This window comes from Mixophyes fleayi, chromosome 3 (genome assembly GCF_038048845.1).
Source record: "Mixophyes fleayi isolate aMixFle1 chromosome 3, aMixFle1.hap1, whole genome shotgun sequence".
Lineage (NCBI taxonomy): Eukaryota > Metazoa > Chordata > Amphibia > Anura > Limnodynastidae > Mixophyes > Mixophyes fleayi.
In genome coordinates, this window is record NC_134404.1 from 157,630,276 (window position 1) to 157,645,208 (window position 14,933).

General features: G+C 37.6%; 1 protein-coding gene across 3 annotated transcripts in view; it reads right to left on the reverse strand.

Moving 5' to 3' along the window:
- COL12A1 (collagen type XII alpha 1 chain) overlaps positions 1–14,933 on the reverse strand; it is a 142,229-nt gene that overhangs the window by 68,137 nt on the left and 59,159 nt on the right. For all 3 annotated transcript variants that reach the window (XM_075202636.1, XM_075202638.1, XM_075202637.1), the window contains 11 exons: positions 14,331–14,483; positions 13,758–13,897; positions 12,822–12,951; positions 10,546–10,691; positions 9,486–9,615; positions 7,870–8,009; positions 7,283–7,415; positions 5,700–5,842; positions 5,488–5,620; positions 5,376–5,396; positions 5,029–5,171 (listed from right to left, as the gene is read on the reverse strand). In XM_075202636.1, coding sequence (XP_075058737.1) covers positions 5,029–5,171; positions 5,376–5,396; positions 5,488–5,620; positions 5,700–5,842; positions 7,283–7,415; positions 7,870–8,009; positions 9,486–9,615; positions 10,546–10,691; positions 12,822–12,951; positions 13,758–13,897; positions 14,331–14,483 — 1,412 coding nt within the window. The remainder of the gene's footprint in view (positions 1–5,028; positions 5,172–5,375; positions 5,397–5,487; positions 5,621–5,699; positions 5,843–7,282; positions 7,416–7,869; positions 8,010–9,485; positions 9,616–10,545; positions 10,692–12,821; positions 12,952–13,757; positions 13,898–14,330; positions 14,484–14,933) is intronic.

The window sequence follows — 14,933 nt, forward strand, 5'->3', positions numbered from 1 at the left end:
ATCTGCTTCCCCAAACAAGAGCTATTATGTCTACAGGCTAATAAAACAGGAAACATATCCACAGCAACAGAAGGCAATGCATATAAAAATATATATATATATATAGGCAAAGAGATGAACATAACTAGGAATGAGAGATGCGCAAAGAAAACTCTTAGAGCTATGTGTGCAAATGCTAGGAGCTTAGGAAATAAAATCACAGAACTGAGTACTATAATGACAAGGGATGATCTGGAAATTGTGACTATCATGGAGTCATGGTGCAATAAAAATTATGACTGGGACATAGTTATACTAAAATATACTTTATTTAGGAAGGACAGAGTGTGAAGAAGCAGAGGATGAGTAGCAATGTATGTGAAAAAAGCATAAATAATACTTTCATACAAAGTATTGAGGCCCTTTAGGTGACCATAGAAATGGGGGAGAAGGCTTTTCTTCATACTGGGGTGATCTATAGACCACCAGGTCAAGAAGAGGATCTTGACAGGAACCTATTGCAGGACATCACTATAATGGCATTAAAAGGAAAGGTAATAATCATGGGAGACTTTAATCTACCTGATGTGAACTTAGAGGGGTCTATTGCAAGTTCCACTAGAAGTAGGACATTCTGAATTCCTTGCAGGGAGCATCCTCAAGAAAATGGTGAGGGAGACTACTTGCAAAGAAGCAATATTAGACATCATTCTTACAAATGGAATACCTTTACAAAGAACTAAGAATCAAATAGGGTCTGAGATTACCATAGGTTAAAAAATGGGCAGACTAGGTTGGCCAAGTGGTTCTTATCTGCTGTAAAATTGTAAGTTTCTATTTTTCTATGTCAGTGTTATATTTTGTTTTTTCTTAAGATGTATATGTATGTATATATATCTCTGAATTCTTTATACTTTTACACTTGATACACGGTACTACAACATGATATGTCCCTGTTTTTCACTGTACGATTCATGTTACTTGGGTGATCATTTCACTCTTATAATATTTAGCACCAGACGCCAGATCTTAAAGCTCTTAAAAGGTTATGTAATCACAACCATATGCCTATTGTTTTATCAGCAATGTAGAAAAGGTAACAGGTCCATTTCCATTGTCTGATAATCATTTCTTTCTGTTTTTACAAACTTATTTTTGAACTGCAATTGTCAGGAGTGAATATGATGTTTTATGATGGAAAAAAAACACTTTTTACACTAATAAAACCTAAGTTCATTTCATTGGGAACCTAAGTTGAGAAAAAAACTAGAAATAGAACAGTATTACTATAGAGATATGCTATATTGGCTGGTCTGCCTAATAGTAGTACCCATATAAATGATACTTTCTTCAAAGGGGAAATCAAAACATGTTTTTAATAAAAACATGCACATAAAATTATATTTTTATGCTCCTATACACATAGTTCTAAGAGTTTTCTTTGCTCTTTTTAAGAGTTTTGATCAAACGGGTATATCAGTCCATTCTTAAATACTTTGAGTACATGGATCACTATCAATGCATGTGCATATCAGCAAGATGGTAAATGGTCAACAAATGCAGAGATATGCAGCGCCAATGGGTAGGAATCAATGTAAACTTTCCTGGACTGTATAGGATATGATCTAAGGGACATTGAGTGGATCAAACTGGGTCTCGCTTTATCTCACACAATCAATAGACCTGCTTCTTTTCTTTAAATATGCATTCAATTATCTGATCTATACTAAATCAGCTGTGTGCCTGTGAAAGCTATTTACCATGGACTAATATATTCCGTTTTCTGCTCATTGTGTAAACACATCAGCTAACATGGGGGAAAGCCAGTATTGCCCGCTGAGCACACAGGATTTCAGTATCATGCCTTTGATTTATTTTTGAAAAAATACATTTTCTCGTCATACTTCTAGCAGATGCTTTTTATAGAACAGCTGGAAGTACTTTGAAGTAAGCATTTATGCCATTAGCAGATAAAAAATAGGGCTTTCTTCTAATTTATTTGGCTTTTCTTTAGTTCTTTAAATAGCTTGCTTAGACAGTGGTTTGGATTAAAAAATAGTTAAATATTACCCAAAAATGTCAGAAAAAAACAAAGCATTCTTGAAGCTAGTGGTAAACAGCGATCTTCATTATACCTCATTAAAGGGATTTCCACTTTAAGTTGGCATTAGCTTGTTAGTTTGTACATGCCCGCCTGCAAGCTAAATCCATTACTTTGCTTTTTGGCTTCCTTCTGTGTTATACCAACAAACAGCATTATTTATTTTTGCCACCTTTGGATGTTATACTAAGCTCCTCTCTGAAATGCTTGTATCCACTGCAGAGAACTCTGCACAGTATCAAAATATCCAAGGCCAATGGAAATAAACAACTCTACCTGATGATTTAAACATATGGTTGAACAATAAGAAGGAAGCCAAAAAGATAAAGCAATCTATTTATCACAAGTTGTAGGAAAGAATAAAGGCATCTGACGTTAATAAGGGCCAGTTAAGAAAATTTAAATACACAACTTTAAGAGCATCCCTTCAACCGCATATTTGTAGCTGACAGTGCAATATTATAAATAGGGCAGAGTGCTAATGCAAATAAAACGAGAAAATTCCTACTAGGGTCTTCTTATAAAAGGTACAGATTTTGCAAACTTCCCTTACTATAAAGCGGTGACAATACTGTACTATTGCTTAATTTATGTCACTACAATGTTTCAGCGGTAGTGCAGTGAAGTGTAAGTGTTCTTTATGTATTTTCTATACAATAGGAAAAGCTACTTTTCAATTAACGTTGCAAGAAATTATTGTACAAATGTTATACAGAGCAAACAAACACCATTCTTTTCACTGGAGACGTTCCTGTTAAATTACCTGAGCGAGATTAAATTACCGAGCCTTATTTTATACAAACAATTTACATTTTTCTTACCTTTTAAGTATTTGTTTTTCAATATTTTTCATGTTAGCTTATTTTTTTACTTGGTAAATAGGCACATACCAGACAATAATTACATTGCAAATCCAGGTACAACAAAGTCATTAGCTGGCAGATGCCACACTTTGATAAATGAAACTCTTATTTTTGTACAGAATGCACAAGCCTCATATACAATAATAAAATATCACAGATATAACTGCATTCTGAAGAGCTACAGCATGTTTGTCCCCTTCCCGCTCTAAAAGTATGAATGTTTATTAATGTTAGCATAACCCCCAATAGTCCTGATTTTGCTTGTGAGCTTCAGAAAGTGGGTGTGGTCTTAATCAAATGTGAGTGTGGTTGGGCAGGTCAGGGTTGTGGTCTGGACAGACTGAGGGCTGAGTTTGGGCAGATCAGGATCAGAGCTTATTTTGTCCCAATTTTACGCCTTTAAATATTCGGAGGTATGTTGTAAGTTCTTTCTATAATCATACATTACTATTTTATGATTTCTTGCTGGGCTACAATCAGGGGGGTACTGAAGGTAACCAATGTGTGGGTCCCAGCCTGACCAGGGGGTCAGCCATCTAAGTGGGGCCTCAGGTTTGAAGATCTAGCGGGGTTTAGCCTTCCTTTCTAGTCCCTCTGCTCTGCCTCCTGTCCTCCAACTCTTTTGTCCCATCCCACTCATCCCCTCTGCTCCTGCTTCTTCTCCTCTAGTCTGTTTGCTCCACCTTTCCCCTCTCTACATGTGGCTGCCTCCATCTGCTTTGCAGGATAGGTAAGTGACATTGAGTGATTAATGGTATGTGGGGGGAGAGGTCCATAATATGTAGAGTGGGTATTACTGTTAAGGGTGGAGTGTTATTTATATTATGTGGGGTAAGTATTAATGTTATGTCAGGTCTGGTGGGGCTATTTTAAAAATGCCCAGAAACTGACAGTGTTTACCAGGCTACTTCCCCTGTACAAAGACAGTATCTAGGCATGTGCTATTACTAGTAAAATCTTATCCACTGCAATATACAGAATATCTCTCTCTTCCTCATAGAATCTGTGCTGTGCTCATCAAAGGACCATAGTCTCTCAGTGGTAAAGGGTATGTGGGGAGTTCTACGGGGTATGTCGGGAGGTCTGATGGGCATGTGAATGGCAATGGGGAAGTCTGGGGGGCAAATTGTTGATCGGATGTCACGGCTCCAAACTACACCTCTGTGTCCACTAGACTGAAGGAGAGTGGGGATGGTCAATGAGAAGGGGGGGTTGCCTGTTTCAAAACTATATCCACCATCTCTGGGAGGAATTCAATATGGAACAATGAGCTGCTGGACATGACTGTGATGTCTACGTGTGCTGATTATCAGGTACTACAGTACCCGATCTTCCTAGATTTTCCTGTACATCTCTATGAGGTGATTTCGCAGCTGTTCCGAAGGCACTCCGTGGCACATCACAGATGTCTTAGGTATCATTTAAATTAGCTGTTAATGTAGGCAGAAGTTCCTGTGACACTGAGCTCATGTGATCATTCACAGCCACTGTATTGGATGCGAGCAGTGTGATGGAGCACACAGAGCATGTTACTGCCAGTACATGGGAAGTTTTCACTCTCATTAATATTCAAAGCTGCCAGAATATGGCTAACTTCATGCAGACACATAGAAAGATAAATATAGAAGACACTATACAGCCGTAACACTAAGCAAAGGTGATATGTTTAGCTATATGTTTTCTACTCAACCATCTGTTTAAGGCTGCAGTTAGGTGCAGGTGAAAATTAGTCCTTAAGATTGCATTTGATTGTAGAGTAAATCTAAGGGGCATATTCAATTAGCTTTTGGATTCGCAGTAACGCGCCGGAACAGCCGCGAAACGTAATACACGGTACCGCAATAACGGGGATTTTCGTTCGCAGCCCATAGGGTTGCGAACTAAAATCCGCGTTAATGCGGTACCGTAATATCCGCAAGAACGCGCACTTTTCGCGGCAACGCGCGTTACCGCGAATCAAAAAGCTAATTGAATATGCCCCTAAGTGTGTTACATTGGTGGGTTTTCCCCATGTTTTTGTTCTCAACTTGTAAAGCACTATAGTCAGAATATGCAATTATAGAAGGTAATCTATTATCATATTACCGTTTTTTCACCACCATCTCCCACAACAGGAGAGTAAATGATTTGGTATCGCTGCACTTTGCCACTGGCCGGGTCCCATCTCACAGTCAAGCTATTAAATGTCGCATTAAACACCTGCAGGTTCCTAGGACCATCTCTTGGACCTAGAATTTAACATTAAAAACATTTCACATCACACCTTGTTTCATCACAATAATAGTACAATAATATAAAAATAAAGGCCAGTGACCCACAGCATACTGTTCATGGGTACTCAGAGATGTTATCAAAGCATTGAGATAAATAAGTGCAGAGAAGATAATTTCATAGTAAATAATGACAATTATTTATTAATAAAAATGTCTTACTTGGAGTTGGAGCATCTGGTACTAAGGAAACAAAAAAAACAGTAATTGTTAAGTAATGAAATATATAGTGCAGTCATAAAAATGTATTATGAAAAAAGAGATTAGTCTTTACATGTTCGTTCAACGCCCAACAGATCTTCACTTTCAGATTCATCGGGGTAAATGGCAGTAACTGAGACCTCATACGGTGTATCTGCAGTTAGACCTTCAAATACCAATGTGTTCTTATCTCCATCAACAATAGTCTGCAAACAAATCATTATATTTTACAATCCGACAGAAGAATGCATGACCTACTTTTAATCTACTAATAGGACTGTTTACCTCGTTCTTTTGGTTTGGTCGTCCAAGTGGTGCCCAAGTTATTCTGTACAAAGCCACGTCTGGTGCACCGTGGTCCCAGCTGCCTCGGAAACTGTGTTTAGTAATTTCAGAAAATCTAAGGTTGACCGGAGCTGGTACTGGAGCTATTCATGTTGAAATATAAAGTATATTAAATAGTTATTTTAGTGATACTTGTAGAAAACTAAGCTTTAATTAATCACTGATATCAATATTAATTTGATTTAGGCTATAAGAACCAGTACTCTTTGTTGGGTATGTCTAACAAAAGTGGTAAAAGGTATTATTTGAAATCTGCACAGTTAGCCAATAACCTGCTGCTATTCATGATCCTGATGATACAACAATCCTGCTTAATATGAAACAGGATGGGTTACAAATGTCATATATACATTAAAATGGAGAAGAGTGTGAAGCTCAAACTACAAAAAAACAATAAAGTGCTCAGATACAATTAACCTTCAAAATCTTTAAAACATGTTTTTAATTCAGTCTAATTAACTGAGAGGCCTATAACAGCATTTCAAACTTTTCAGTCTAACACTATGGGGGTAAATGTATCAAGCTGAGAGTTTTCCGGTGGGTTTGAAAAACCAATCAGATTCTAGCTATCATTTATTTAGTACATTCTACAAAATGATAGCTAGAATCTGATTGGTTGCTATAGGCAACATATCCACTTTTCAAACCCGCCAGAAAACTCTCAGCTTGATACATTTACCCCCAGCAATTAGTTTGGAATTGGAGAAGAAGGCTACCAAACTCTGAGATGGGATAAGCAGTATGCTTTCACAGTATTTTACATGGCCCGCTTAGTATTCTTATAAATGTAATAAATTGTTCTCTATCCACCAGTAACATTTGCCATAATGAATATGGAGAGAAGCAATACTCTGAGAAGGGCAAATTGTCCAAGGTTGGAATCTTTAAAACAGTCACGACCCAGGGCCTCATTTAGAGTCGGACACAAAGTCCATTTCAGGCGCATCCTGCACATTTCCACTGATGGGGCATGCGCAGTAAGTAACAGTTCTCTGCAGTTCCATCTGGTTTTCAGACACAGTGTACAATGCGACAGCTTGCATCTCAGTATAAGGGAAAGGGTGGAACATGGAGTTATGCAGATGTGCCCGTGAATAATTTATATACTATTGGCGTCTACCCGCAAAAACTACCCTAGTCGGATCAAGACGCAGGCGGAACACACGTCAAAAAAGACAGAAAAAGTGTGGCTGGAATTAGGTGGCGCAAATAGTTAGCTGCAGGAACTGGTTGTAGCTTGGTAGGGTATTATGAGTGGGACGCAAATGGGGTTGCATGCCACTCGTAATACCCTACCAAGCTGCGGCACACTCCCACTCCTGCTTCTTCATGTAAGTCTTAGACGCACATTACACCTGACTCTAAATGATGCCCCTAGTGTTTAATTTAATGAAACTGGGCATTTTGCAAATGTAGAAAAAGAAGGATTGAGGCGTTTACATTTTTTTGATTTATTTAGGCTGAAACCCATATACTTGCAAAGAAGCTGACTTCAAAAAGAAACATAAAGGAGTTGAACACACCTGTGGTTCCCTTTGTAGATCGTGGCAGAGATGATAATCCATTTTCAAACTCTGCTGTTACACTCACGTCATATTGGGTTTGTGAGGAAAGGTCAATTAAAGGAGTACTTGTCCTTGACCCCTCCACTTCCACCTGGAATACGAGATGGATATCAACCTTAAACACGTAGGTATGATGATTTAGTGCAACTAACAGATATCACAGTTCTCAGATGAAGCTGCCTGAAGTTATCACATTTTAATACTATGGCACAGAAACAATATACAGTCCTTCACACACAGCCACTGACATACATCAGAGAGTTTTGTAGACAAGCTGGCACTCATGTGCTCCACAATATGAAGTCTTCAACAGCAAAATAATACTCACCTTAGACAATGTTTACTGAAGCGAATATATACATTACAATAATTAAGCAGGTAACAAGTTACTGACAACAGAAAGTCACTGAAAACAGCAGTTCAAACAATATTACAATGCAACATACTACTGCAACTGCTAAATGCAATATAGAGGAATATTGTTCATCGGGGTAAATAGATTTCAATATTCGACAATTCGAGCAAAACGCACACATATATTTTACCTCTTTGAAGTCTTCATCTTCCTCAGTTTTGTACTTCACTATGTATTTTCTGACATTTCCGGGTGCAGGATCCCAGAAGACTTGCATTGAGCTGTGAGTGATGTCTCTGAGTCTTATATTCCCAACTCCTTGGACTGGCACTGTAAATAAATAGTCATTTAGAATACAATGCTGGACAGATACAATTCTAAATGAATAATTCTGATATTGAAATTCACAAGAGCTACCACTGACATGATACTTTTTTTTTTACACAGATAAACCTTGTGATTTCCATAAGAAAGATAATCTTACAAACCGCTGATATATACTGATGGGCTCTGTTTTCCCAGGCTTGTGATTTACCAGTAGAACCCAATATAAAAAAGCAGGAATCACAGTAATTCATGCAACAAATATCTATACAAATCAGTCAACGCATTGTAAAGACCCAACCGCCATTTCTCAATAAAAAGGGCTCTACGTTACCCTGAAAGGTGGACTGATTTAATATTTGAATTAATATTTCTTGTGTGGATTACCGCTGTGCAAATTCCTGCATTATTAGGGAACAAGTATCATACAGAATTTACATTCAGAAGCAGAAGCTCTTTTATGAACACTGTGTACATACATACACAGTCATTCCATTGACTGCTTCCAGCTGCCAGAGGTTAGGAACTAGAACTGGACCTGCAATTACCAACTGCCTGGAGTGAGGAGCTACTCAGTGCCTATATTCACTCTCTGCCCAGAGATGTGAACTGGTGCTGAGCTGTCTGGTGCCAGGTATGAACGCTGTTTCTGTGGTTGCCAACTGGTTGGAGTCAGGGGTTAGAATTATACCTGTAATTACCAACTGCTAAGAACTGATGCTCTGCCTGTGGTTATCAACTGAACGGAGTCAGGGTCTGACACATTACCTGTTTCCGCAAGCGGCCTGGAGCCAAGAATTAGCCCAGTGGCTGCTTCCATGGACATGTATGCCCAACAACAGCTACAATTGTTATTTCACTACCCTACATATCAAGTGTCTACCCACCTCTTAGACTGTAGACTGTAAGCTCATTTGGGCACAGTCATCTTTACCTTCATTGCATGTTATTTGTTTGTCAACACCTAGCAATATGGTGGTAATTTATAAATAAAGCAATAATCTCAAGGGCTCATTACTGAAGTCTAAGGTTAGTGTGATTAACAATATACCGTGTGATGGGAGCGGAGTGATGAGCTATATTTAGGACTCGCCATCACTTTGGCTATTAGAGTTAGACACGAAACTGCATAGTGTATTTGAAATATTGAGAATAAATGTCATACAATTTGAGCCTATTTACCAAGAATCCCTATTTATGTGCTCATGTAACAAAATAGCTCACCAGCTGCTCCGTGTGATGTTTCATACTTAGGCAAATAAGTATTAAACAGTACAGCATCAAACAGTACAGTGAAGAGCACATACAAGAGAAACAAGAACATTATCTGGATTCTATAAAGAATATCTGGCTTCTTAATATTACCACACACTTACTTGGCTGCTGAATGTTACCAAATACATGTTATTTTATCTTATTTTATCTTATTCTACAGATACTTATCTAGAGAACGAAGTAGAAGAAGAGGTGATAAAGTCTTACATGTCACTTCCTGAGCTGTGAGTGGGTCGCTGGTAAGATCATCAAAAAGTGCATAGATAGTCAATGTGTACTCAGTATTAGGGAATAATTCTTCCAATCGCACGTCAGTGATTGATCCCGCAACACGCATCTGCAAGTGTCAAGGAAAATATGTTTAAAATATGACTTACAACCACTTAATGAAAAATTCAAACATATTCAATTTTAATTCAGTCATGCAGCCTGCTGACACTCTACAATATAATGTAACACAGACAAAAATCTCCATAAATAAGCAGGAACATTTCTACATTGCTGAGCCCTTTTTACTATCCCTGTACTGGCACCACAAATGAACATGTGTACTATTACATATGTGTACAGCAGTACGCAGGGCCGTCTTTTCAACTGGGCACGATGGGCAGTTACCCAGGGGCCCAGTGGACAAGGGGGCCCAAGGCAGGACTCCTATAAAGAATAAAAAAAAACTTACCTTTTGCAGTCACGATCTGGCTCACTCCCTGGTCCCTTATTCCGTGATGCGCTCGCAGTGAATGTGGGACGTGATGACGTCATCACGCCCGACATTCACTGCGAGCACAGCATGGAGGAGCACAGAACAGGGCGATTGAAAAGTAAGTTAAGGGGGATTTGAAAAAGAAAATGATATATATATGTATATATACATATGCATATATATATATATATATATATATATATATAGGGGCCCCGGTGCACTGCTTTGCCCGGGGGCCCATAATGTTGTTAAGATGGCCCTGGCAGTATGAATATGTTGACAGGCCAGCTACGTTTGACAGTGGTGTGGACAGTGTGAAAGATAGCAGAGTATCAGGAAAAAGGTGAACTGGACTAGAAAGCGTCTGTGGATACATTAGTGCACATCTATATATAAAATGTCCCACTGAATTAAACCACACACTGCCATTAGCGTTAATCCTATGGATCTACATATTAGTCATGGCAGAGAGGACTGGCAAAAACACAAAAAGCTCAATAAATATGATATTATCAGATGCCACAATTTTGGTGCAGAATGGCTGTTTTGTTCAGTCTTCCTCACCTCTTTTTCCACTGCAGGAACAGTAGCATTGACAGGCTCATATAACAACAAATATCCAGTAGCTCCTTTGGCAGCTTCCCATCTTGCTCTCATTGTTGTTGTTCCAATGTCATAAATGTTAAGATTTCTAACAGAAGGGATGGGCACTGTTGAGGTAAATAGAATTATGTTATATTATTTTTACTGCAATCCTTGTGTCTGTTTTTTATCTCTTACTGTAGTGTAACATTATGAAGGTCATTTAGAGTTGGACATTCAAAGTGCAGATGTAAAATGCATGCTTCAAAAAAGAGCATTCACGTGTTTATTTTGCGTTGTGCATATCTTATGATGTAAGTGCATTTACATTTATTTTGAGGTGTACATATCTTATGATGTAAGTGCATTTACATTTATTTTGAGGTGTACATATCTTATGATGTAAGTGCATTTACATTTATTTTGAGGTGTACATATCTTATGATATAAGTGCATTTACATTTATTTTGAGGTGTAGATATCTTATATGATATGTGCAAATAAAAAAAAACATGTAACTGTATTCCAATTTAAAGATGAGGATATGTTTACAGCGCATCAAGATACACTTTACGCATATCATGGAGCAACAGCATACTCAAGACACCATTCATCATTATCATCAACTTGACGATGATGAATGGTGTTTTAGTGTTAATTGGTTGCAGCAACAGCATTAGGCTATGACAGGCTGGGCTGGTCACACTATACCATGGAAACCCATGGGGAGTGCGGTGTGTCGCCCTGTTATTATGTCACACAGCCTGCCCAGCATGGGGCTAAATTCCCTAGGGAAATGAAGCCTTCAAAATAATGTACCCTCTTTTCACACTATGGAATAAACAGTCCCATGCTGAAAGCACTGGGGCTCTTCCTAACATACATGTGCAGTGTGTATTGGGGAAATAAAGTAAATGCCTGCCATCTGAATTTCTGTATCACCTAAATCTATAGGTATCATCTTCTTTCTTCAGGCTTTTAATCCACAAGGAATTAAAAAGGAAAAAACTCCACATGGGGTCTAACCACAATGATATTCATTGATACAATGATGTTCATTAATAAAATGAATCCCTCACTGTATTAGTTTATCAGCAGCAGCAGCACAGCTGGCTGCCCCAGGGGCCAAGCACCCACAACAGATCTGCCTCCTGTTAATATGGATGCAGGGATAAGCATTTTTGATACACATGTGCAGTACGAAATAATATAATACACTAAAAATGGGGCTTGTGTCCAACTCTATATTCCCCTACACTATTATTATTATTATTATTATTATTAGAAGTAGTAGTAGTAGTAGTAGTAGTAGTATAGGTCAAGTAAATGGTCTAGATGAAAACATGTGCATCAACAGCATTGGATATATCTGTTCAATCAAAACCAACATGTGCTCCATACTGACTAGCTCTAAAAGTGAATATAATTATACCTAACCAGTGACTTTTATGACCTGGGAAAGATAGAATATAATCCATGCAACTGGCAACAATGACATCATAATGTCTGTCTTTTTTTGTCTGTATAGATCGTAAAATATTATGACGTATTGCAGTTGTAAGGTTAATGGGACAGGTCCTTCCTGTGCCTTGAATTTGGTTTTAATTTACACAGAACACATGTTTTAACCATTTCTTGTAGAATATATTTTCTCATTTTAAACATCAGTAAATTAAGACCACATGTGTAAAGTGCACTTAGCCGGTGAGACAAGTGATTTAGAAGTTGAAGATAACTCCACAAATCACGGTACAAAAAGTTATTATTTTTATATGAGCCATAAAAAAGTCATTCATAGTGTAAGGTTAAAGCATGTTGTCAACATTCCTCAAAACTCTGTACTTGGCATGAACCCAACAAGATAGTATGATACATGCATTAAGAGAAGTATAAGAGTTGTTATTAAAAGATTATTTTTAAAAGATTAAAAGAATCCCTATTATTTTACATGAAAATAAGCCATTTTTAAAAATGTAGTTTATTGAGTGATGGTGATAGCCAGGTCCGTAACTAGGGCTGTGCGACAGGGGAGACTGCCCAGGGCGCAACGCTGAAGGGGGCGCAATTTAAGAATATTTTAGGTTAATTTGGTTAAAATTAAGGGCTAGGGGGGCGGCATTTGTCTTTCTCGCCCCCAGGCGCTAGAATTCTAAGTTACGGCTTTGGTGATTGTGTTCTACTTTAACTAAATATTAGCTCAATTAACTATATTTTCCATATGTTATATGTTTATCCAGTATAGGGGAAATAAAACGTACAGGTTGTTTCTTGGCCTTCCAATGGCTCGCTGCTTTCTCCTTCAACCACTGAATATACCTTGACATAGTATTCTGTTTCAGGCTTTAGATCAGTCAGTACTGTTGTTCGGTCATTTCTGCTAACAATAACCTAGAAAAGGAAGAAAAATACCATGAAACACAGGAATTAAAATAGCAGAAATATCTTATCTTAACATCTTAAATGATTTACAGACATTTACAGCATCATAGATGTATACAGCAATAAAAAAAAGAGATCTCTAAAGGCACAAAAGTATAGATAGTACATAACTCTCTTTGGTGGAGGTTCATCAAAGACATTTGACAAAAGAGTTAGTTTCCATGGACCCTCTAGGACAGACTTAGTAATGGAGGGCCTGATTCATTAAGGATCTTAACTTAAGAAACTTCTTATTTCAGGCTCCTGGACAAAACCATGTTACAATGCAAGGAGTGCAAATTAGTATTCTGTTTTGCACATTAGTTAAATACTGTTTTTTCATGTAGCACGCAAATACTTGATAGCACACAAATATCAACTTTAAATTTCAGTGTATAAATAAGCTATCAGGTATTTGTGTGCTACATGAAAAAACAGTCAGTATTTAACTTATGTGCAAAACAGAAAACTAGTTTGCACCCCTTGCATTGTGACATGGTTTTGTCCAGGAGACTGAAATAAGACGTTTCTTAAGTTAAGATCCTTAATGAATCAGGCCCCTTGTTCCTATGCCCAGGATGATTTGTTGTTTGCACCAAGTGTGGCAGGAATTATTCAGATAACCCTTTATTCACCAACAGTGCAATAATGTCTGCTCCATCTGTTAAGTGCACATAATAAATACAGTTCAACAATTAAAGATTAAAGGATCACATATAAAAATAGACGGTTAGCTATTTAAAACAACAGCATATGTATTTTATTTTACACCTCACCTCTTGTGGTCTACCTCCAGCTACAGGATAGTATTCCACTCTAAATCTGTCCACACTGTGAGACGGTGGTACCCATGATACTCGAAAAGACCGAGGGGTGGGCTCTGATGTCACCAGGTTAGATGGTGCTTCCAAATCACCTGTGTTCATATTCAACAGTGAAAGTATTGTAAAGACATATCTATAAAGCATATGGAAACATGGTATATCATTTAAAGCCTTTACAACTAGAAATAGTTAGCAGTACATTAAGCATTGACTATTCTGTTCTACCCTGTATTCTAATCCTTGTGGAAACAGGGAGTGCCAATGAACATTTGCGGCCTCGGGTCAGAATAGGTAATATAAGTAAATTGGAGAATGTGTTCAAAGGAAAAAGTTACTTCTGGCAGGGACACTATTGGGTGTGTGAGATAAGGATCTATTCATTTTATTACTATTTAAGTGTATCTTAGGTGGGTATTGATGTATGCTGAAAATATAGTTAAACAACATCTAGAGGTAAAGTTTGTTTAATCGTACGCCAAGTTTTCTCATTTAAGAAACACAGTGTGACAAAAATGTACAACTCACCTCCACCACCACCTTTCACACTATTACACAAATTTGTTGTTAGGGGATCAACAATATTGGTGAGCAGGTTGAAATCATTGACATTGAAGACATAGATGTCATCTGGATCTGTAGCAATTTCCTTCAGTTCATTTTCATCCGCATTTTTTATACCTGGCAGCATGAAGATATAAGGTTATTATCACTGTGGTGGTCAATACAATAACATGATACATAATAGATACAGATGTTAATTCAATACAACATTTAAAAGCAATGCCTAGATCTATCTATCTATCTATCTATCTATCTATCTATCTATCTATCTATCTATCTATCCATCTATCCATCTATCTATCTATTCATTCAATATACTCAATGATTTGTCACACTGTAATATTAAAGCATTTCTGTTGAATTTTCTATATTTTTGGAACAAGAGACCTTATAAAAAAAAGGTTAGCTTTCTTAACAACAAATATAATGCTCTTGAATTCCAGTATTGTTACTATAAGGGGCATATTCAATTAGGATTCCAGTCCGTGGTAATGCGCATTACCGCGGAAAGTGCGCACTATTTCCGGTAATACGGTACCGCAATAACGCAGATTTCCGTACACAACC